General features: G+C 39.5%; 1 protein-coding gene and 1 long non-coding RNA gene across 3 annotated transcripts in view; both read left to right on the top strand.

Moving 5' to 3' along the window:
* LOC116851563 overlaps positions 1–2,450 on the top strand; it is a 10,809-nt gene extending 8,359 nt beyond the window's left edge. For both annotated transcript variants that reach the window (XR_004379610.1, XR_004379609.1), the window contains exon 7: positions 1,005–2,450. This is a non-coding gene — a long non-coding RNA (uncharacterized LOC116851563). The remainder of the gene's footprint in view (positions 1–1,004) is intronic.
* A 3,857-nt stretch (positions 2,451–6,307) lies between these two features.
* Positions 6,308–25,305, top strand: part of LOC116851562 (glutamate receptor ionotropic, kainate 1-like) — an 88,487-nt gene continuing 69,489 nt past the window's right edge. The window contains exons 1-2 of the mRNA XM_032831110.1: positions 6,308–7,182; positions 15,251–15,546. Coding sequence (XP_032687001.1) covers positions 15,474–15,546 — 73 coding nt within the window. The 5' untranslated portion in view covers positions 6,308–7,182; positions 15,251–15,473. The remainder of the gene's footprint in view (positions 7,183–15,250; positions 15,547–25,305) is intronic.

The following is a 25,305-nucleotide window of genomic DNA, read 5'->3' as shown; positions in this document are numbered from 1 at the left end:
CTCTCTCTCTCTCTCTCTCTCTCTCTCTCTCTCTCTCTCTGCGTGCAAATAATTCCTTTATGTGTGTGTGTGTGTGTGTTTCTATGTGAACGCATATTTTTATATTATATATTTCGAGCGACACACAGCGATATATACTTCATATTAAGCGATAAAGTAGTAGCGCACAAACGGAATTAATTATAACATTTGTATTATTTAAATTTTTTTAATTTTAGAGTGAGAAAATGTTTACGTAATACTTTTGTATTTTTATGTCACACCATTTTTATATTTTTTTTTACTAAATTTTATTTTATTTTACATATAAATTTTTAAACTTATGATGCTCTATCCACTAGCAAAAAAATGCTTAACCGTCGGTTGTATGCATAATGCGACTTTGCGTTGCATTACGAGGAAAATAATTTAATTTTCAATCAACTGAATTTCTATGATAGTGATGTGACCGACCAAACCATATGCACAATCAAATCCTGCAGAAATAATAGTATTAATTGAGATAAAATATTAATATACTATAAAATATAATAATATTAACATAAAATTGAATTAATTAAGATAAGAGTTTTGTCAAGTAAATATAGTTGTTAGCGAGCTAGCTATTGATTATTTAGCCGCAATACGTCATAACATGCATTTTATTCCAAAATTAGAATGCGCGATCAAAGTGCACGTGAAATAACTTTTATTGTAATATAGTTTTTATCGTAATATATAATGCCAGTTTTACAAGTCCATTCAATACGTAACAATTAAACGTATTCAGTAATATGAAATGTATTTACATTTCTACGTTTTATTACAACGTTTTTTTTATAAACAATTTGAAGCAATGTTGTTTTAAATTTCTTTTTGATTAATAATGTGGAAAGATATTTCTGGAATGACAGCATTTATCAAAAAATAATAAATTGCACTTGTTTTTTATTACGTAGAAATGATTTTTCCGTGTCAAGCAGAAATGAAAAAGCTAAAGTACAAGTAATTAATTCTGTTTATAGGAAGAATTCGAACTACAGAGCAGCGAACGTCAACGTCACGAACGTGCTGGGAATTCCGTGCTAAACGCGATGGCTCGTACAAAGAAGGACGTTACAAAGCCCTTTCGCATCGTAATCGGGATAGTTCGTTTGTAAAGAAAAAGTCCAAAGGGAAAAGACAATGCTACGAGATTACTATCCGATATTTGTCGCCCGTGGCGTCCGATTTCGATCACGCAAGTTCGAGAATCATCTTGGAATAGCGCGACACAGCGTGACGATTGAAAAAAAGCGTTTTGTCATGATTGTCGCTCGGTGCTTGATTTATCTATCGTATCGGATATGAGTATGGATATTCCTGTTCTAGCTTCTGGGAAAGAAATAATTTTTGCGCGTAACAGTATGTGTGCACTGTCTGCACCAATGAGCAACTTATTCTAAACCTTTACATCGGAATTTAACCCGCTATTGTAGTACGCCTGAATAAATCGCTAGAAGAACGTTTTAAAATCGTTTTATGTAAAAAAAGAATGTATGTTTATATGAGTGAGTATTTGAATGTGTATACATATATATATACACACAACACACACACACACACACATATAGCATTAAAACATGAAATATATATTCTTTTGATATTTCTTTAGCTCGAAATTTTACTAAAAATTGAAATCAAAGAAAACAGCGGGATTAAAACTAATTTTAATTCCAATTCCACTTTAAAAACTGAATTTAATTTTATTTAGTATTTTCTCTGGTAGAAATGTATGTAGTTAGTATAGACATTCGCCTAGTTATCTAGTATTAATATATTCTTATGAGTTATAGAAATAATACGTAGAAATTGAACGAGAACTGGATTCAATAGTTGTTGAAACAATTTACAATATGTGAATCTCTCAAAGTATTAGTAATATTAATTCAGTTTTTAGTTCAAAAGAGCTTAAAATTGCGTCAAAAATAAGTGAACGTATATAAAGTATAGATTATTAATTAATTAATTAGATTATTAATTAATCAAATAACTTTATGTTCATTTTCTATTTCATTTTCGTACAGTAAATAAGTTTAGATTTTGTGCATCTTTTGTGCGCAATAACTGCAGGAAAAGCGTTATATCTTGATCCCAAGTAATTTTACTTTTTAATTACTAGACAAAATTAATATAACTGTCCAATAATTGCTTGATAACTGCATTAAATTTCTACTAGGGTTATTTACGGAATTTTTTTAAGCTAAAAATTTGTCTGCATAACCGATAACCGGTTTATTATTATCGATTTATTAGTCTTAACCGAATTCCAATTATCGTAGATAATCAGCGTTTTATTGTGTGCATATTTATGTACTTCGTACTTGAGATTGCAATACTGTTTATTTGAGATTATCGATATGAAATAAAAATTAGAGACCAATAATATCCAAGTAAAATCCAAAACAGAACGAATTTTTACGATTCCCCCTGTTGTTCAAGCTATTGTTGTTGTATTACTCTTTACATTTGCGTGAATAATATTAAGTACCGAATTGTGACGAGGGATATACAAAAAAAATTGCGTTCTCGCATAGAATAAATAGAGGAAATGAAATTGCGTACGCTCAACGAGATTCTCTCTGTTTACTGAGGAGGAAAATATCGCACAAATATTCATTGAAGCTCGCATCAAAATTTCATGGGTAATAAATACAAAGTTCTCACATTCATTATTACGTGTAGAAATCCTTGTTTTTAATAAATTTTTAATATTAAATGTAAAGTAAAACATCATATCCAATTAATATCTCATTTCATTCTATAACTCACTTTATACAAATAAGTAGATACAGACAAGTAAAGGAATTAGCAACACATTAAACATAACGTGTAAAAATACGTGTAGCAATATCGTAAATGTACAGTTACCTTAAGGAAATATATTATTACTCGTGACTATTATTAATATACTGCTGACACTAACATCACCAGATATATAGGTAAGAACTGAACTTTTTGTACGTCACTGTCACGACAACTTAATATCCCATTAAGGAAGGCTTTCATGCACGAAGGTATGAGTTACATACCTTCGCGAAAATGTTGTCAGCAGTTTTCTTGGATTTCAGCCAAAATGTCACTATAATGTTATCAAAAGAGATATCGGAGTATCATAGCGTGTGTCACGAAATGATAATGATTAAATATTATCGTAAAAATTACATACTATTTATATATAAGTAATGAAAAAATATGCAGTGAAGAAATATTGGCTACCATACGGCCATCGTGGCAAACATACCTTAATTAGCAGTTCTCTCAACCAACAGCGAACACTCATTAAAAGTTTCTTTTTTACTTCGTTCATTGATAGAGGTGTCAATATAATAACTACTTGTTAACTTTCAGCTAACCGCATTTCGATATAATTTAATTGGTGTGGAAAACAGAATTTTTCATTTTTTCGTTACATTTGCTCTTCCTAAATCTGAGTTAAATTGTGATACTTAATGAGAAAATATTAATTAAAATCAATCGAAAATTAAAAATAAAATTTAAGTGCTCGTATAATATAATGCTCGTAATGTTAAGTATTTTTTTCGATATATATAGTTTATTTTTATTAAGTGTATTTTTTCGATAGTTCTTTTAATTTCTAATAAAATTATTGACTATTTATCCACGGACACTTTTGACAGTCGCTTTGCAATATTAAAGAATTACTTGATAATGTAGTAAGAAAGTGATAGCAATAAAGCAGATTAAGTAAGATGATTTGTTATATGATAGTGACGTCTTGAGAAGCCATTGCCATTACGAAGATTTAGGTTACAATATATCTTCGCTTTGCAAAATCTCGTAATTCTTATTATTACAGTTAAAAGCACTACATAGATCATGAAAAGAACCTACTAACTTTAGATGAAAATTTCGGAATATATGTTTATCCTACATTTTTATCTAATAAAAAAATAAATATTTTTCAATAAATAAGGGGCAATTTCTTTTTGTTATAAGATATCACGCTTTAATTGTTTAACTCACTCAAGAAACGCAGTGTAAATTTAAATCGCAAACCTACATATGCGCGATAAAAGATACGCTTAGTATTTTGCTATTATTGAAAGTTAAATAGGTTTACAATTTTCCTCGAGAGAAGACTAGAAACACTCTGCCGTGTGTTTGCCGCAACCGACAAATGTAATGACGATGTCGTTCCTAGTTTTTTGGTGGGAATTAATCGAATTGCGAACGAACCTTCACAGTATGAATCTCGACGCAATGGTGAAGATTCCGCTACATTAGTAAGTAGAAGAATGATTCGGGAGCGCTCGTTCCGAGAATACGACGATTTGAGAATGAAAATTCGCGTCCGATGATCGTAATGGATGACTGCGAGCCGTTTAGATGAGCATCAAATCGCTAATAAATGCGAACTTTATTTCAATCCTCTTTGCATAAGAAGCGGTCAGGGTCGTTGTCCACTCACGTAGATAAAATGTCTGTGCTCTATTCTTCGGTCTCCTATCTGTGCCGTTCCAGAAAATGCAGGATCGAGTTAGATACTCTTTTCTCCTTCGTCGTTCTCTCATTCTCTTACTTTCGACGTATCCTTCTTTTGCGTTCCTCTCTTGACACCAAAGTGCGGACTCTTCGAGCCATTCTGCAGTCGATATGTACTGCTTCGCTTATCCGATTCATTTCTTCACTAAATTTCTATACACACAAATTAATGTTTGCTATTTTTGCAAGTTTTATAGCCTCAGTAATGCTATTTTGGCTTGTCTGCGTTATCTCTCGCTGACAACATGAAGCAGTGTGTAAATATTCAGAGTTTTCATATGTCTCAGTCTTATAATTATTAATTTAATCTAGAACGAGAGTTAGTGTGCCTTTTGCACTTGAAACAAGGCGATTTCCCGCCGCGAAACTTTACTCTCTGCGTAAATCCTGCGCGATGAAGCTTTAATTCCACCTCGCAAAACATACGATGCGAACATTGTCAAATATACGAGCTTAATTCAGGAGCGTGGTCAGAGTCGAGCGAGCGCAGTAATCCAGGTGGGAAGCAATTTCGGTTCTTCATCAGACTGCCTTATGTACTTAAAACGAAAAGAGGGTTCCGCGTACGGTATTCCCGGCGAGTACGCGTTCTCGTTCTCTTCTGTCATCTCTGTCGTCTTTCCTCTTTCGAGGTGCTTCGTGTGTGTTATACCCTGGCAATTTTTAAACCGTGTCACCGGAGCCTATGTGGCACTTCGAAATATTGCAAGATTGGATTGGTAGGATAGCTAGCTGGTCGTCCTGTACGATTGCAACAAGCAGTTTTCGTTGAACTAAAAGATGGTCAGCGTCGAAGAAACTCGGTAATCCAGGTAAGATGCAACTCAATCTCTTGTATGGGCCCTTAAGGGAATATCAGAAGCAATATCACGACGAGGCTGTCTGGTCTATTAGTTCCAACACTGCTTTTTATAATTTAGAATAAAATTTTATAATTCAGAATAAGTTTGAAAAATAGACGGCATATACAAAAGATGCAAGATTTGTACAGATTTTCTCTTAGTATAAAAGTTCTTTTCTTTTTTCATTAAATAAGTTTTAATATAAATAGATCTTAGTAGTTTAAAGCTTGCTTTAATATGCTTTAATATAAAAAAAGGCACCTTTTCATTGTGAAAATACTTGAAAATTTTTCGGTGACAAATGATGAAAGATCAATTAATTAAGTCAGAAAACGACAATTACTAATAGTATTTTAACTAATAGCATTTTAATTTCAAGCATTCATTTACTATTTACTTTAAAATAATATTTTAATTTCAAACATTCACTAATAGTATTTTAACTTTAAGTGGATCCCTTTTCTCGACAAGACACGACGCACGTGTTAATCACGAATTGCAGATAAGGAAATTCACGACTAATCTGCGAATATTCAACCATACATCACACAGCAGATAACCCTAACTATACAAGAACTACTCGCGCCACGAAGCGGGGAACTGGTCAGGGTCGCGCGAGTCCGCTAACCCAGATAGACGGACGCAGGCTCGCTCCTTCGTGGGGTTGTCTTCGGCATTCGCGTAGAGTGCTGAACGAGGATTCTGTGTTGTTGCGTACTCATCATCCTTTTCTCTCGCGTGTACCACGCATCCGGCTCTCCCTCTCTCTCCGCCGAACTATATCTCCCTTCCTGTTTCGCTGTCTCCCTCGCGCCGCCGCCGTTTCTCTCTTTCTTTCTCCCTGTCGTTCCAGCAACCACCCTCTCGAGCCACCCTCGAAGGCCACCCGCTACCCCACACTGTCTGTCCGCGCACTCGTCCGGGGGTGGCGGTAAGTTCTCGCGCAGCCAGTGCCCGCGCGTCTCTCGCGATCGTCGGACCGCGCGTACGTAAAACGGGGAGGTTCTCGTCGTCGCGTGGATGTTCGCACGCGGTTTCCGGAGCCGGCCGTGACAATTCGCGTGACTCAGTGCCGCAAGTAAACTCGACCGTTATTTCCGGATAGATACAGCGAGAAGTGCGAGGGGACCTGGCGATAGTCATAAGATGTTTCGATTCGTTCGACAATCGAACCAGCCGGCTGCCGCGATCTCGAGAATCTTCAGATGGTGACGGTGATCGAGTGGCGTTCGAAACTTCGCGACAGTTCGTCGTACGAATGATATAGCGTCTTCAGTGTTCTCTGATACCGAGAGTGGATTTTGGTCCCGGAAGGAAGGTTGTGCTTCGATATCTCGTCGGTCGCAGCATCCCGTAGTTTCGTGGCTTTTTGAAGGGTGAAGAGTAATCGGTCGGTCAATATTCCGTCGCGGATCTCCGAGCTGTCACAGGCAAGGCGCGAGGTCTCCGCGAGTCTACCTCCCTTCGAGAATGTAATGACGCGGACGATGATAACGTGATTCAAACGGCGCGAGTTTTATAGTCGCTGCAGTGAAAAGAGAATAAGTGGCGATAAAATCGGGGCGGACAATAAAGCGACTGAAGATATGCAGGCAAGATCAAGATGACTCTATGAAGAAAGTGCGGAGGTGATGGGACGCGTCGGAGATTAAAGGAGACGCATCGAGATGTTGAGGGCGTCGCAACGATCCTGAATTGGATCGAGCAGGTGCAGGAAGTACCTTGTCCCCCAGCGCGAGGATCGCCTATGGCAATCATGTTGTGCAGGACGAGTCTCGTGAGGTGCATCGATACCTTCTACGTCGCGTAGATGAACGTGAGTGTCGCACAAATTGTCGTATCGAGGAAATGAACGGCTTAAGGAACGTATACTTAAGGAAACATGTCCGAAGGGAAGAATATAATTACTTCAATGGATTCCACAGTTAATTTTAAGTGAAGTCATGAAATAGCACCTATCGATGCTTACCTATTCCCATGATCCAAATTTCTTGCATTATCTAAATGAAAATTAGTTGAATCATAAATAACTCAAAGGATTATCAAGATATAGATGATCTAATATTATTATTTCGTAGCATTTTATTTGTATCATAATTTACTAGGATTCTATTACATATAAGTAGAATGTATACTCGTAGAATGTATACTCGTTTAGTTAAATGATTGAGTTACTTTTATATTGTGTTTGTTGAGTTCAATACTAAAATGTCAGTATCTCAATAACTACTGAGCACTGAACTGAACTTTCTATTTAAAAATGGCTTTAGAATCCACGGGTGAAGTATCTACCTTTGCGCCGAATACGCTCGATTCACACATGCACAATGCAATAGTGGTGGTGCGACAGAAAGAACGTATGCGATGTATAGTGTTAACACTGTATCGAGGAGACCAACCTTTATAAATGCTTTTCCTGGTAACGAGCACCCAGGAATATTTCAAAATATTCGAGCACAGCTACAGTCGTAAATACAACGTTAAATAGTGATCCGCATAAGTATTCGCATGATACAAAGGATTTTCAACTCGCGTACATGAAAACGGCCATTACAGATGAATGCGAGATGTATTGAATAATACGTTACTTTTGAATATGTCCGTATTATTACCGTAATTTACGATGTTACTGCACAGTAATTGGTCGTAATCCTCATCTCGAATGGTTAGATTTTTCGCGTATTCTCTGTCGGCAATACATACAATCAATGGAACGCTCCCGATATAACCCCCTTTCATCATTTTTGAAATATGTTTTTAAAAAATACATAGTAAAACATATAACTATATGCTATAAGATGTATGTACTTAATTTCGAATTCGTTCTAACTTAAAGAGCTGATTTCATAATTATTTGCTTGATTTTCTATAAAATATTAAGGTCGTCAGAAGTTGAAAGAAACACAATATGACCATTTTTTCTACACGACAAACGGACAAATGCATTTTTAATAAGCTTTCAAATAAGCACGATTCAATTTTCATAGACATTTGCCGATTATTCATTTAATGATCAGTTCGCGGCTGATCCACGTGGCCTAGAATAATAGATGTCGACGCAGTCGTTAATCATAGTTATCACAACGTTCCAGTGGCATGATTAGGTGTGTTTGCATTGTTCACTATACGATTCAACTTGAAACACGACGATATCCGCAACTGCGAGCGATTTCCGACCGGGTGACAATTAATAAGCATGATAGTGCAACTACTCCCCGTTCCTACCCTCTTTCCTGCTCATTTTTCGTTTCTCACTCTCTTTACAAAGCGTTGCCTTTATATAAAATTCAATTCTGTTTATTAAAACATATTTTTTTCATCGTACACGAGAATATTGTCGATGTTTTTTCTATTTCAATGTTTAAATTGGAACTTTTATTTACTCCGATTATCGTTATTTCCAGCTTCGTATTATGTCACGGCGTTGCATTATAATGCCAAGTCTGTCGTGATTTTCAATATTTCTTAATTTAAAATTTGTTATTATTTCTATAATAGTAGAACATTTTTATTTATCTTTATTTCCTTTTACAATTTGGTGAAAAGAGAATATGACACACTCTGGTGATAAAAAATATTTTATTTTCTAAATATTATTTATTACGTCAACATGGATATCCAGACGTTTATTATATTTATATTTTCATATTTAATATTATTAATAATATTTGCATTGTTTTTAAAATTCGTGTAATGTATTTACATAACAAGCATTTTACGGGGCTTTTACGGATGGAGAAATGTTTACGTATTCTTCATTTAGTGCATAGCTGTAAATAATTTTAAACGTACACAAAAGCCTGACAACTTTCGAAAACAATTTTAATAAAGAATCTGTAAATAATGTGAGTTTAAAGTCAATATTTTGCATATGTAATGTGTTTTGAAAAAGAGGACATTATTGAAGAGGTTTCTACATTTGATATTAAACATTTGCTAATAAATAAAGATTCTAGGGAGTCCTAGATATATATATATATATATATATATATATATATATATATATAGAGAGAGAGAGAGAGAGAGAGAGAGAAAGAGAGAGAGAGAGATAAAGATTAAAGTCCATTTGTTAATGTATCGTAAAAAAGAGTAATGATTGTGTTTTGACAATAAGTCAATAGTTTAATTCATAAAGATATTTCCGCGTAAATATTTTAATCAAAAAGTCCTGAAACATTCTTCATTCGAGACACCTGTTAATTAAAGCTCGCGAATTATTCATTACACTGCAGCGCTTCATTCGTAATTAATTTATTCACGATAACGGAACATATTTTTCTGCGGATACTTTGGTACGCTGCTAATATAATATCACACAATAAATTTAGTTAATTGGAAACCAGAGAGTTCATTGGTAATAAAGTCTTCGTATCGTTATTATCCGCTCGTTATTCCACATCCCGACCCCATACATAGCTTTTGAGAGTTGACCTGTGGTTTTCGCAAAATATTATATGTATTAAGTCAATTACGAGAGAATGAATTCTCGTGTCAAATTTATTTCATATCTCATTAAATAAAGTATAAACAGCGGCACATAAACAGTATTTGCTAAATTAATGCAAAGTCGCGCTTATCCATTTACAACACTATATCGAATTTTTATCGAAGACAAATGTGTTCCACACAGTTTTGAGCGCAGTTCCTTTTGCCAGGCGCGAAGTTGCCGCCCGCAAAGAGTCGTTGAGCTTCTACGTGAGCAAAACTGGGTTTCGTGTGACACCCTGAAGCGTATAACACAGTAACGTTGCGGTAGTAACGATGTTCCTAACTTCTTTTTCACTTTAAGCGTTTTTCGCGCCTTCTTATGACTCGAGTCGCGAGAACGCGGTTAACATCTCATTCTAAAATAATCAAGACAAACGGGACGAAAACGCTCGTCAAATATTTCTGCCCTTCAACCTCGCGGCATGACTTTTTCCAAGTAGTTGCTGAAAAGCGCAACTACGTCTTGGATATTTACAGTTTTGCAGCCCGCACTTGCTTCTAAGCGCTCTACGCAACTGTTCCAGGCGCGATCTTCGTATGTCTCTTTTCCCTTTTCTCTTTGCTAGACTTTTCGCGACTTTTTTATTACGAGTGAAACGAGTGTGACGAGTAGAAAACGTATGTATTTAATTAAAGCCGACATGTCGCTGCCTAAAACAATGTATCTCCGGCTGTTGATGCATTTGCAAGTGTGCGTGTTTAATTATGGGCATACCAGTAAGCTGAAAGAAAAGCTGAAAATGATTGCGACCGCAATCTCGCAAAATCTTATTTGACAGAGGCGAGGAGACGGGAGATTGCAATTTTGCGCTGTCGTAAACTGATACAGCGCGTACACCTTAGCTCGGCGATTAATTTCTTCGTTCTATCTTGACGTCTATCTATCTTGGCGTAACGCTGAATCGCGAAAAACATGTCTCGCGCAAGGGCGAAATTATCGATTAATCATTCGCCATTTCTTCGTTAGACAACCGTTAAATCACGTTCAGCCGCGGCGCATCAACTTTCTTCCCGGATTTCCTCGAATATGGAAGTTATGAAATTCTTGCCGACACCGTCGCGTTATTAATCGCGCGTTCGACCGGCCGACCGCCGTGCGTTCATTTAGGGGAAGGGCGATGTATCGTTGACGCGCGCTGTAGGTTGCATTTTTCCTCCAGGTCGTGGCGGGGAAAGCGCCTCGATAATTTTCCGAAATTTATGACGGTCGCGCGCCCGCTCGCTCGCTCGGAGAGCGAGAGGAAATGAAACGAAAAGGGAAAGGGGGGAGCGGAAGTTGAGGTTCGTTCCGGAACGAAGGATCGTCTTGAGTGTCTTGACTAACCGTTAAACCCTGATTGGTGACTCATTTCTCGTGCAATACATGTCGATTTCGTCTCGGTGCCATTTACTCGGCAACTTCAGGCTGTCGTGGTTTGTATCGTATTGCATCAATCTGCCGCGCGGCATCGTCTACCAGCAGCTCTCCCTCTAGCGACTGTCTCGTAATAAAATCAATTTAGTTAAGCCCCCGCGTGGAAACTGCATACCGTGCAGTAATATCGAAGCCATTTAATAACAACCACTTGGATATCTCAATGACTGTGTTAATAAGCACGATAGCGTTTGTATCCGATTATTGAAACGTTGTAAAACGCATCATGTAAGTGCGCATACATTGAAATTACCGGCAATATTAATGGTAATTGAATAAACTGCTGTGGTGTATCGCCAGAGTGAAAATGATTACATAAACATTTAATCCTCGGGTATTACGCATGTTCCATGCAAATTTTTCGTCGACTTATTATTACTACCGCAGGCATCAACTTTAAACGCAAAAGACGTTCAGAGAGAAGCGCGTCGGGAGAGCCGTGCATATCACGCGGAGATGATTTGAAAATTTTCAATAACAAACGGAATCCACAGGTTGTAGATTAATCAACGGGATTAGTTGTGCCAGAATTGAGGTATAAAAGACGCAACTGAACTGCTTCTCGGAGCTGCTTTGGTTGCTTTGAAGAGGATCACAGTCGTGTGCTGTAATGAGTTGTCAGAAGTGCTTCTATCCGAAGACTCTAAAATGCAGTACATGTAACTAAAGAGTCTCGTAAAACTGAATGACTCCGGAAAAAGAGGGGAAAGAAAATAGTCCCTATTTAGAATTACAGTCGCCAGTGTTCCTTTACGATCCGAGACGCGCCCTTTCCTAAGGGTTAATCTCTCTTTCTATCGTAAATCCGATAAAGAGGAGGAACAGTTTTTATTGACGATAAAGCGCACTTGAAATGTTAGTCACCGCCGCGAGACGTGCTATATCGCCTCCGCGTATCATCTCTCTGTCGTGCGTTTTATTGATTAAACCGCGCTCCAATTCTTATTGTCGTTTGAAACAAATGCGTCAATGGGAATAAACGCGAATCAGCAAATTTCGTTCGTGGAATTTGTATGTGCGTGCGATCATATGTCCAAGGAAACCCGCGACATTGAAAATGTCACATCATTTGAAATGTCGTGTCACTTCTTAAACAATACACTCAATACTGAGAGATAAAATATCTAAAAAATAAAGAAGTATTTATTCAGCTACTAGCACACATATTCAGCTAAATCTAAATTCTTCTATATAAAAGGAATAAACAATTGCTTTGATGAGAAGTTAAGATTTCAAGAAAATATATATTTTCTTATAAGAAAAGTATCTTATATTAATATAAATAAATACTTTATTCGTGCTTACGTATAATGAATAAATATTTTCTAAATATTTTTCCTCTCGGTATACAATGTCGATAAAAATGGCGCAGTACAATATTTTTCTAAACAACGCTTGCTGTGAGTTTCACTTCCTACATTTAAAATTCCAAGAACGTTGCTCACACACGCGGGATCTCTCTCGCCATAATGTTTTCTTATCGTCCAACTTTCCGCATTCTAATATTTGAGAAAAAAAGATGCGCATAATTCCGAGGTGTCGCACGTTGGATACATTTTAAAGAAGGTGAACTCGCCGTGGCGACTTCGCTTGTAAGGGGTAAAAGGTCGCCGGGAATCATGGCGAGGGTTAAGCCAGCTGGAAAACGAATGCCGTAAGAAGTCATCGACGGGGGAAAAAGAAAAACTGGCTGGAGAAAGCCGTCCCGACGCAACGGGTACACCTACGCAATCAAGCGGCGCGCTTAGAACGGCCGCTCGGCAAACAAACACGACGGGAGGTAAAGTTACCCCCTGCTAAATTGGGTTAGCTGAAATCCGTTTACGCTAACTCTAATGGCGAAAGCGTGAGCCGCATGCGGCATCGACACCGAACTTCGACATCCGGTGAGAACCGTTGCGCGCGAGAGCAACTCGATGCACGACGGCGTTTATTCTCCTTCCGATCAATTTTTTCACTGTCAAGCGACGTTTGAGAAATATTACCAACAGCTCGCTCGCTTATTGATTGATTCGATTCAGTTTCGGATCGCGTACCACGCGGCAGACGCGGCGGCGGCGTTGCACAATGTAGGGAAACCTGAGATGAAACATCGATGTATGCCGATGATACGAAGGAACTTTTAATTTTAAAGCCAATGACAACTGATATCGATACAATTGATTAAACACGGGCAATTAGCTTTGCATTTGTGTGGCGCGCCGGTAATTTGTAACGTACAATCGAGGCGTCGCATTTCACGTCATTTGAACCTGAATGAGGTGACGGAACATTACATTATCTATCGGCAGATAATAGCGCGATTAAATTTGCCCCGTTAATGATTAGTTAATGGTTAATAATTAGTGGTCGCAGAATAACTTTTATCAGTATAACCATATAAATATATTAGTGTTGCGGAATAAGATAATTGCATAAATAATAAATAATTCGATGTTCATTTGGCGTATTTATCGATATACGACATTAACAATATTACCAGATTGTTAATAAAGTATTAAATATCGCAGTTAATGCACGTAGCATCAACAAGAGTAAAAAATTTACAGTGACAGCTGCTATGGGAGAAGTTTATGTCGCTTCGTATCGTAAATTTATGGTACATTGCAAAGGCATACCTGTTTCATAAGGCAAAAATGTAAGAAGAATTACGCAACAGCGTCAAATATTATCTTATATGTTAAAAGTACGAAGCAAAAATAATTTATATATTATTTAGGGAAGATGGTTCTTTTTTTGGAAAATTGGGAACACGCTATGAGAGATCATCAGTAAATGCTAATGTGTAATGTTATTCGGATACTATCCTTATCAATATCAATAGGAAATAAAATAATAAATGTTCATATTTAAAAAAAATATATATACAATATAAAATCAAAATTTCGAAAACTCTCTGGACGTCAGGTACTTCATGATGGAAATTGCGGCAAACCTTGTAGTTTGTTTCGCGAAATGTCATTGAGGTCGAGCGAGTTCCTGTCGACGTGCCACGCGCCGACGAAGTTTACTCTGATTCAACTACATTTTTTGTCGTAACGTAGTTTTAAGTGCGAACTCTATCTGTCGTGTAGCGACCGAGGTACCAGGACAGGTCGCGCGAACGCCACGAGATAGAATCAGGCCGAGAACATTATCACGGCGGGACCGAAAACTCCATCCCGGAACCGCTTCGGAAATAAAGGAGGAGAGAGAGAGAGAGAGAGACTCTCCCTCTCTCTTTCTCTCTCTCTCCCTTTTTCTCTCTCCTTTAGTATCTTCTACGGAACGGTAGCCGTATCTACCGGAGAGAGCAGGTTAAAGGTCGAACTCCTTTTTTCCATCTCCCCCTCGGAAAATGCACCGTCGGGAATAGAGAACCGTGGGCCCTACGCGATTTCACTCTAGAGACCGTAGTGGTTTGCCTTTTCTCGCCTTCTTCGCGAGAGGTCGAGTCAAAATAAAACCAAACCGGACCGTAATTCCAGCGACGTTGATGCGCAGCTGAGGTAACCGCATTAAAAAAAAATGTGAAGTAGCGTTGTTCGAGATTTTTTCAGATTGCAACTCCCCCTCCTTTTAGGGTGTAGGAAGGCATTAACGTGCGCGATATACACGTGACATTACCGTGCCGCAACATTACCCGCAGCAATTTCTCTTCCTCTCTATCTACGGCAGTTACCTTAATTTTACTTACAAATTTTATCTAGAATTTATAAAATATACTCTTCTTTACGTCCCGTGTATACGCGTACGGATCCGGAAGTAAGCACTTGCGAACGAAACTTTTAGTAGTTTGAACGTTTAAACATTTATCCGCTTTTAACGGAATCGCGTATTTTCGCTACAACGCTCGCAATACAAAGTTCATTCCGCCCCTTTCCGATCTCCTCGGACTTCTTTTCTTCCCGTCAAAAAGAATATCCTCTTGCGCAATCCCATGATCTTCTTTCACACTTTCTGCTTCGATATTGCATTGCAAGTCTCTTCTTTCTATTTTCAGATCGAGACCACGCGAAGGATGACGGCCGTCTAAGAATCCTCTCCGATGTGCGACCAGCGTTTTTGAGGATGTGCAGTTTGGTGTTAAAGTGCCGGTGAACGGAGCGACCTACTCGCGTACTTATGATTCCCTTCCCTTTCCATTATCGCGCTTCATCTCACGGCGAGCCCGCGCTAACGATGCCATAGTCGCCCAAGTGCGAACTGATTTCACGACGGACACAATGGCACTGTTGTTCGCCATAATCGTTATTTCAATCACCACTGCCATGTCGCTGCCGCCGGTCATTAGAATCGGTGAGTCCATATCGATCCAATTTGTTACCTTCGAGTTCAACTATGCATGAGACGCTGCATTACAATTAGACAAATTAGTTCGCCTATCCGCTACGCGTGACAGCTTTTTACGTGTAAAGACCTGATCTGATAATTTATTAATGAATCAATTTTCTACCGCGTGAAATAGTAACTGGAGGTTGCCTCATTGTTTATTCTACGATATACTGCATGGTAATGCAGTTTCACGAAACAATGCTTCGCACGGAATTTCTGATTGAACAGTTGAATTCCTGGCCGACGAAGTTGCACAGTTGGAATTAGTCTGCAAGTACGCGTCATCAATGTTTCAAAGTTATTTCAGGATCAAGGAGAGCGATCGAGCAAAGCGTTAGGTTTCCAGTTATAAACTAAAATGACCGACGAGAAAATCTATATCCTTTTAAATACGAAAAATTTCTGTTGACGTTTCTACTGACGATATTTCAGCTTTCCTTCTTTTTCCGTCGTGCTCCGGAGAATAATTGAATTAAAATCCGTTATAGATCGGTGCGTAACATAGGCTTTTAAGCTTCAAAACTATTTTCGCGAATAAAGCCGTGTGTAACATGAGATGTTTTCGCCTCTGCCGACATTTTCTCATGACTTATGGTTTTCCGCGCACACCGTTATTCACAGAGCGCTGGTGCACAAATATCGAGGCATATACTATGCATAATTCACTCGTGGCTCGTCAATTAGCTTGGTCACTCACGCGAAATCGTCCAATTCAACGATACATGCTTGCGGAAAGATTTCCATGGCGGTCGGTGTTTGACAGGGCGATTTACTGTTTACCAATTGATGGACTTCACGTCAATTAGCAAATGAGCAAGTTGCGCGATTCCATGCAGCTCGCAAGTCCGACAAGTAAACATGAATATAAACTATGACATGGATCATACATTTAAATATTTTAGAACACAATTACTTCGTTAAGCCAATGCATCCCCCGTCATTGTCGAAGATACTATGTTCCCTGATTACATGAGATAAAAATATCTGCAAAAGTCTCGTCAGAATTACTCTTCAATCATTACACCGCAGTCTTGAAATTCAATCAGTTTGCGAAACAGTGCTGAGAAATATTACAGTTGCACTTTCGAGATGACGTTTGGACATGGCGTTTACTTCTCACCGCTCATATCTCGGCAAGGAATCGTCTGATATTCATAGCTAAAGCACCCTATTGGTACGATCACTTCCCACATTTTCGCGCGCTGCTGAGACATGAGCGGCAAGGAGAGAATAATGGGCGTGACACGCCAAAATTGCCTCGAAAGCGCAGCTAATTTCCCGCGCTGTCGTAGAACAACGATAATTTCCAAGTCCTTCTCGCGTATCGGGTACCCAATTTGCCGCGAACGGCAACTCGCTCGCTCACCCACAAGTCAGTCAGTCAGGAAGTCAGTCAGAATTCGATCACGGTGCGCAGGATCGACTTTTTTCCTTTTCCCGGGGCAAAGTCCATGCGCAACTCGTCCAACTTTATGCCAGGTGATTACATACCCCCGCCCGGTAAGTCGATGTGCGCGGTTTGGAATTACAGAGTACGTCGCTAAGTACGCGGGATCGAATCTTCACCTGTTACCGTGCGCGACTTCATCAGTATGGGTTCATTAGTATTCCGATGGCGCTTGCGTGGGGGTAGAGCAGACGTGTCCGTGCGTCGGATACCGGGCTCCGACTTCGGCCGTGTGTATCACCCTCCACCCACCCACCCATCAACCCATACACATCCAGGATGCGAGAGCAGCTCGAGGCTACTCGTCGGTTAAGTCTGGCGGTAGGAAAGTTTCCGTCGATCTAATTGGTTGAATTTCTGTGGGGCAACCGCCTCGAGGGAAACTTGTCCGCAATTTCCCATGATGTTGGTGAGAATGAAGAGGGTGATAAGACGAACGTGTTTGAGAGCGAGAGACAGAGAGACAAAGAAAGAGAAAAAAGAAATAGAGAAAGAGAGAGAAAGAATCCGCGAGTATCCGCGTATACGAGACGAATGTGCGACCAAAAGAAGATAAGGCGTTCCCAAAGGACGTGGAGGACCCTTTCACATCAGCAAGAAACGACGGCACCGAGACTACGAGGAAAATACGGAGGATATCACGTATTCATGTCCGTGCACGGTAATGTTTTTCGTATTCCGTCACGTAATTGAAATATCTGTTGCTCATACGGAAGCGCCGGACGCGTGACGCGACGAAATGCGAATGAGGATACGACGATGACCGATCGCGAATGACAGACCCGCGGGAACATACCCGAGGAAGATATGAATTCTCTTCCTGATTACACGCGCGTCAAATTCGTAGATTATTTTATTTCGTAACGGGAGAACGAGAACACGTTCTCGCGATATTGCAATCTCGAAGACGAAAGTCGCGCCAGGTCGCCGTGCAGTGTAACAATACAATTGCGAGGCGCGAGGCAAAATATTCGCCACATCGTCGCATCTTTCAACGACACAGAAGCGGAGTGGATTTCAAGATGATTAATTTTCTTCGCGCTAGCATTTTCCGCGTTTTCCCGCTGACATTCAAGCTAAAGCTTCCACACGGGCTTGTTGTAAGCCGAGTAAAATGAGATGGGCGAGTTTCTTATTTTTCAGGATTTTTATCGCGCTGAGAGATTTACTATCTCGTACGGGGCATTTAATTGACAGAATAATATAATAAAAACTTCATGATTCCAACGTTCTTTCATAAATGTCATATGAAATGGTTGTTTTTAAGAAGCTACCGGAACACTCGTTTCCATAATTAGCAAAATGAAGACGCGACTTAATTAACGTATTTGCAAGCAACGGGCTGTTAATAGCTCGTTCTGTATTATAAAATATGTATGGAAGTTACAATACGTTCCATTAACGCAATGTTTTCCGTTGTTAGCGATTCGTTTCAAAATTGGAAAATAGATAAATACAATTTATTATCGTTAATCTCTTGCGATAATCACCCATATGTGTCCTTTACCGAGATCATGTTTCAGCCGCGTTAAACAGTAGCTGGCCCAAAACGCACGCGAAAATTACGACGAACGGTGTTTTGATTTTTGGAGTTATTGTGTAATATTATTAGTAACTAATAATCATATCGCCCGTAGGTTCGCGTGCGCAACTTTACACGATAATCATCTCAATATTATTTTGAAACAGCTGCAACTCGTCATTAATCTACGCGGAAAACAGGCATTATGTGTGCCAAAGAGAAAGACCGGCTATTATTACGAAAATGGAGCTCGCTGGAAATTATTACGCGATCGATATTCACGGCGTGAATTTCCACGTCGAGCGCGTGTTATGCGTTCTCATTCCGCCCTCAAAATGTAAGTCCTCCCACGTTGAGAATGGACGTCAGTGATAGACACCGTCGTAAATTTTATCATTCGCACACTCACGCATCTACACGCGCTGCGTGTGCACGTGATGTCCGATACCTGCCGTTGACGATATCGTCGTTATTAAACAACGCAACGTCCGGAATCGGAACGAGAGGACATCTACTTCCAACGTCGTCGTTGTGCGCAGTAAATAAGAGTACACGGACGCACATCGGGTGTATCAGCCCGCAATGTCGGCCACCGGACCGTCGCTTGTAACATTCGCATTTCCGCAGAGAGTTTCATTGTGTGTAATTTTATGGACGGCACAGGATGTATATGCGGCGAGAGCGGATTAACGTAATTCGTAACGGCAGAGCGGGGCAAGGTGGTAAAAGGAAAAGATTACGAGAACGAATATTCGATCAAGATATCCTTAGCAAACACCGCGCTGGAAACGATGAGACTATAAATGCAGTCGCTCTCATATTCCGCGCCACGAAAACGACGAGCTGTTTTGTGCATACAATGCCACTCTCTTTCTCTCTCTTGAGGATATATTACCTCAAAAATAATGAAAAGATTTTGGAAAAATTGGAGATTAATCTATATTGATCTAGAAGTGATCACAAAATACTTGACACTGACTCAGAGTTTGGATCAAAAGTTATTCCACTTTGAAGTGTAAACTTATTATGCTGACGCCAAATAACATACGCATAAATGATGTTTCTAACATTGGTAATACATTATTAATACGGGATTTTACGTCATCCTGTTACTTGGAAATATATTAAGCTATGTTGTTACGGAAATATATGATGCTGCTATTGTTGATAAAGAGGAAAAAATATAATTAAAATATAATAACAGAAATCTCTCAATTTCTTTATATACACACATGTACCTTAAGTATTCAAAATGATGTATGCAAGGTTTCATAGTTCAGAAATAAAAGTTTAAAAAAGTTAGAGAAATAATATAAAATAAAGAGAGAGTTTCTTTACTGATATAAAATAATATGAAATAAAATTCTCTCTTTTTCTCTTTGCGGGAGCAATACATCCTGTGAGTAAGAAAATGGTCCTAATTATTGTTCATTTAGAATAACTTTAAATTAGAATAACTTTCAATAATTTACATGAATTTATCGATTAAATACCAATGATAAAAGACTAAGATATATAAAAACTTTTAAAAAATTTTTACATGTTTTCGTCATAATATGTATTTTTTTTAATACATCAATAAATAAATTAAGCTTGATCCAAAATTGAGATTCGGGCCATAATTGGGACCTTCAGCTATTTCAGTTGAATATAACAAATCACACGACACAATGAGTATTCAACTTCACCGATTAATAATTTCTTCTTTCTTAATATACGTATAATATTCGTTGGATGTATTGCCACGTTGGAAGTTTTATAGAGAATTTTAGAGTGACGACACATTTGTACGCACAATATCATGCTAAATGCAAACATTTTTACGATGCGAGAAATTCCATGAAATTTCAAGTACATTCAAGAATAAGAGCTTTAGAAAATAACGCGGGAGAGACGTGAGGTTGCAATACCGCAGCCACTTTTTCCTCCCATTGTTATCCGACGTATATACAAAGCGTGCATTCTCCAAATGCAAGTTCATGAATCGCCGCGAGTGTTTCTGCAGATTTTGTCGCGTCGCGTCTCGCTGATTAATCGCCGTCACACCCGCGAAAAATTATCGGTGCGGTGTACTTGGCCGATATTCTTTGGAAGTATTGCTGCCTCCGCCTCGGCACGCCAAAAATTTTCAACTCCGCGGAAACGCAGCGGCAGCAGCAAGAAACGTGCAGTGAGAGTTTATGACGACAGGGAGAACTTACGCTCACTGGCGCGAGTATGAATGAGCTTGACAAACTTTTCGAAACCTCTTTCGGAGCAAGCGGAAGTAAGTCGCCGTTGCGCGTTGACAGCATTACAGATTTGCAACTTGTTCACGTTCGGCGTGAAAAATCATAATGTGCCCGAAAGCATTCAAGTACACGAGGTCGCTCGCGAATGCAAATCGTAATAAATGTTCGCTTGCATTATCGCAAAGACATCGTTGCGCCGCCAATTGCGCGCACGTATCACGCTAATTAGGCGGAACGAAAATTTTAACGAAGACAAATTTCGAGAGATCAAGTTGACTTTTCACGTAATAGCAGCCCTTCCACGAGAAAGTCCATAATTCGTGGGCGTATTAACAGCGCGAACGTTCGTACGGATTTGGTCGTCTTTTTTCGAAATGTGCGTGTGGAGCGTGTATAATGCGTGCAAACGCCAAGTGTCTTTGGAAATTCCGAACTGGAGCTGAAGTCTGTCGCTGAGAATTCACAGAAATTGCACGTCACGTCCATGCTGAAACGCTTCAAGAGATAATAGCGAACGTGGAGCTATTACTTTTTCGCCGGAGCGCCAGGCTCTCTCGAATTTCCTACGTGCGGAATAAATTACTCGCTGCTGCGCGCGTTATTATAATACTAATTGTATGGGATTATAGCAGTTAACACGCGTAACACCACGGCGACGACGTTTGGGACAATCATGCGCGAAGCAGCGGTGATTTTTGCGCACCACGTCTAAAAGCGATTGACAACATCGTGAAGCCGATGAAGCCGTCCAGCTTCTGCGAACATTCGATAAGGCATCCTTATCTCCCGCCAGCACCGGCTCTTCCATTAAAGCTTCGCGAAAATTACTTGAAGCGACTCCTACTAGATCCTATCGTTTGGCTAAGTAGTTTCCATAAAGAACCGGAATTCCCGCTCGCCCATCCTGTTCGTGCATTCCGGTGCTTTTTCCCTCGATTTCTCCATTCTCCGGATCCTTGGGCGAGCATCCATCGGTAATCGAACCGGGAATCGACGGGGAGGCAACCGGTGAATTTTCGCGTCTGAACTTCAGAACGGTTCCACTTCCTGCTAACTAACTGCTACTTCCGACTGAGCCTCGGCTCGCGAGCAGTCACGCTCGATTTCGCATTTGCGAAACGGAAGAACAATCGGATCGGTCGGAACATCGTCAATGCAATTAAGACGCCATGTCGGAATCGCGTCAGGGTCGTCGGGGAAAGTTTTGATCGCGCGCGCTTTCGAGCGAGACCATTCGAACGGCTCCGCACGTTTTCGCAGTGCAGTTTTCGCGATGCGCAATGCGAACTTCGCCCGAAGGACTCCGTATCCCGTGAGTCCGTTAACGGCAAATTAAAAAGCCGCCTTCGAGGAGCGCGGCGCGGGTAATTAGTCGGGAAGCCAGAGATCGGGAGATATGATTCACAAGCCGTGAAATGGAATAATCGAGTCGCACAATTTATAGCGCTAATACATACATTCTGCGCGACGAGATACGTTTCGAGTTAATCTGCGTTATGAAGCAACGATAAGATCTCGCGCCGTAATACCGCTCGCCCGCTGCGAAATGCGCTGCGCACGCATTTCAGGAGCTGAAAATCGTTCGCCATAACGCTTTTGCTCGCACGCATACGCGCTGCAGCCTGGATCGAACGAAACGCTAACGCTCAAAATTCAATGAATTCCCGTCTGCAATTTGTATTTTTCTCACGATATCGACAAAATAAAGTTAAAAATAATTTCCGACAGTGTTGTCGCGCGCGCGCACGGACCGTGTTCGCGATTTTTCAGCACCTATTATGCGAATATCGTTGGATTTTGGCGTTGCCAGAATCTACATAAATAGAATGAAAGTTTAGTCACAATTTCCATTGATATCCAGTCAGTTCACGGCTCACACTTGATATTTCGCAGCTTTCGCTTCCGATGTTATATAACGGGTTTTCTAACTGTACCCTATTTCCTCGACGAACAAGCGACCATCGCATTCAATTTCCCTGGGGTACAGTAGCAGTCCGTGCCGCGACTATGTGCCGGCGTGTGAAAACGCGGAGAGCCAATAATTTTATCGCATCTAATTTTCTTCCCGTTTGCGCGTCGCCTTTGTGCCGTAGCAGTGAACTAATTGACACCGGCGCGAGGACAAAAAACTAACGCGATCGCTTAAACGAAGTGGTTAGCAGATGAACGGACAGTGTCAAAGGGAGAATCCGCGCTTCATCGAGATAACGAAATTTGATCGAATAATCGAGTATACATTTTGTATCGTTAAAAGTCGCAATCACCGGGCGACGTTTCATTACATGCATAATAACGGAGAAGCGTCTCCGCGTACTTTGCGTCCACACACAGTTCTTGTACTTAAGATCGTCCCATCTCGTTAGTACAAATTATTTCATTGTCTAGGGAGCATTTGAACTCGGGACAATTTTGTATAAAACCGGAATATCAGTACCAGCTTACATATTGTTTGGATGAGTCAACAGTTGACACACACACACACACACACATCGTAAAGCAGATACAACGGAGAATAAGTACACTTTATACTCATAGTCAGATTATATATTTAAGATAGTTCTATAAGTTCATCTTCATATACACTGTATAGATTATTTTTCACTGGCTAGGGAGCATCTGAAGACGAACTCAGCAATCTTATATATAAGATCGGACTGTAAGTACCGGCTTGCGTATTGCTTGGGTGACTCAACAACTGATACACACACGCATTGTAAAGCAGAAGTAACACTTGTACACATTTGTACATTTTAAGGCAAATATTTCGTCGATTTCGCGCACGGACGGAAATATCTTTTAGAGAACTTCCCGAGAGAGGGTGTAGCGAAGTAACCAATTCCCTAACAGATTTTCCAGGGTAGCAGCTTTGACACGTTCGCGTTTCTTTCAATATTTCTTTATCGGACGGAAAGTTTTGACTTCCTAAGCGATGTTTGAAATTCAGAAATATCAAGAAATTATGCGGTTCGCGTCAATTCGAGTTCAATTCTGTGTGATGTTTACGTGGTCTTGACTCTTGGCAATACTTATTCGCTAGATACTTTTATCGTGAGGATAAATGAAGGAGACTACAGTGGCTATCCCGGAGGAACTGTCAGGAGATTCTCCGTTGAAAATTTCTCTTGTTTACAGAGGAGAAAATACGCAATCGCGGAAATTGCATTATATCTATTTTGCGAGAAATTATAAATCTGGCATTCGCAAAAGCAAAAGTGGCATGTTATTAAATTTCATATCAAATATTTGCACGAGCCATTTTGTTTCTCAAAATAAAGAGAATACGATTTATATCACTGTTCCACCCGATGGCTGTAGCATCGATTTTTCCATTCAGCCCGAACGTCTCTTGTCCAATCGCTTGTAACAATAAGATTTTCACGCGGTTTTGTTCCTTGCTCGAAACTCGGGCTCGAAACGAGATAACTCACAAATGTTGCGAGATCCTGCAATCCATGCACATGCACTGAGTGTACCAGCGCACACATTCGCGGGCGGTGTTTTTCTTGACGATCGCGGCCGCAATTTCTTGCAACGAGCAGAAGTACAGGTCGTATTTGAGGCACGATCGTAAGATCGCCCACGGAACGTCTACCGGTCGTTACGTTGCTTACGCAAGACATCGCGTAAGCCCGTGTCACATGCGCGTTTTATTCGAGTCTTTATCACGACCGCGATGAGCCACGATAAGGAGGCCGATGCGACGCAGGACACGATAAACGAAGGTAACAAGCGACGTTGAATGTTCTTTCGCGGTCGTTTGGCGGTTATCTGCTGTTCTCTGGCAATGCGTTTTGTGATCATTCACTTTGCCACTTTGAAATTCTCATGATATGATTATTTCCTCACAAACGTAGTTTATAAGCTCTATTTATTGGGAGAGACGAGGAGAAATGAATTTTTCACGACTTGTCTCCGCGTAGTAATAAAGTGAATATATGGAATATGATTCATTGCGAGTCAAGAAGATTGAAGACTTTAAGAATTTGAAGGTCGACTAACTTAGAAATTTAAACATACAGATTCGCGAATATCAATATTGAAAAGTTCAAACTGCTAAAAACTGATTATAATTCTTGTATCAAAAGCTTTTATTTCGTGAAATTTCTACGTATAGCTACTTAAAATTTCATGTTATCCTATTTTTTTCATGTCCATTATATAACAAATTAACAAGATTGCGAGAGCTCTTTTAACTAATAAAGCGCTTTTTAGTATATTTTCGAGTAAAATCTAGTATTATATCATAACACGAAATGTTCCACTATATTGTTGCAAAATTGCGGAGATCGGGCAATTGCAGACATTTGCAGAGATAAAGCGGAAACATTCTTGAATTTTCTTACAATATGATAATATGATAAAAATTAGTCACACACATATATAACAAAAATATATATATATTCAATATATTTACAATTTTTTGAAAAATAAAATTTAAAACAATTTTTCAGTAAAAAAATTTTTTGTAGCTTTTTTATAGTTTTTATAGCTTTATCAAATTTGTATGTTGTGGTTGAAAAATG

The sequence above is a fragment of the Odontomachus brunneus genome, unplaced genomic scaffold (genome assembly GCF_010583005.1).
Source record: "Odontomachus brunneus isolate Ranch 3 - 2012 unplaced genomic scaffold, Obru_v1 Obru_scaffold_178, whole genome shotgun sequence".
Lineage (NCBI taxonomy): Eukaryota > Metazoa > Arthropoda > Insecta > Hymenoptera > Formicidae > Odontomachus > Odontomachus brunneus.
This window is presented reverse-complemented; position numbering and strand designations above follow the sequence as displayed.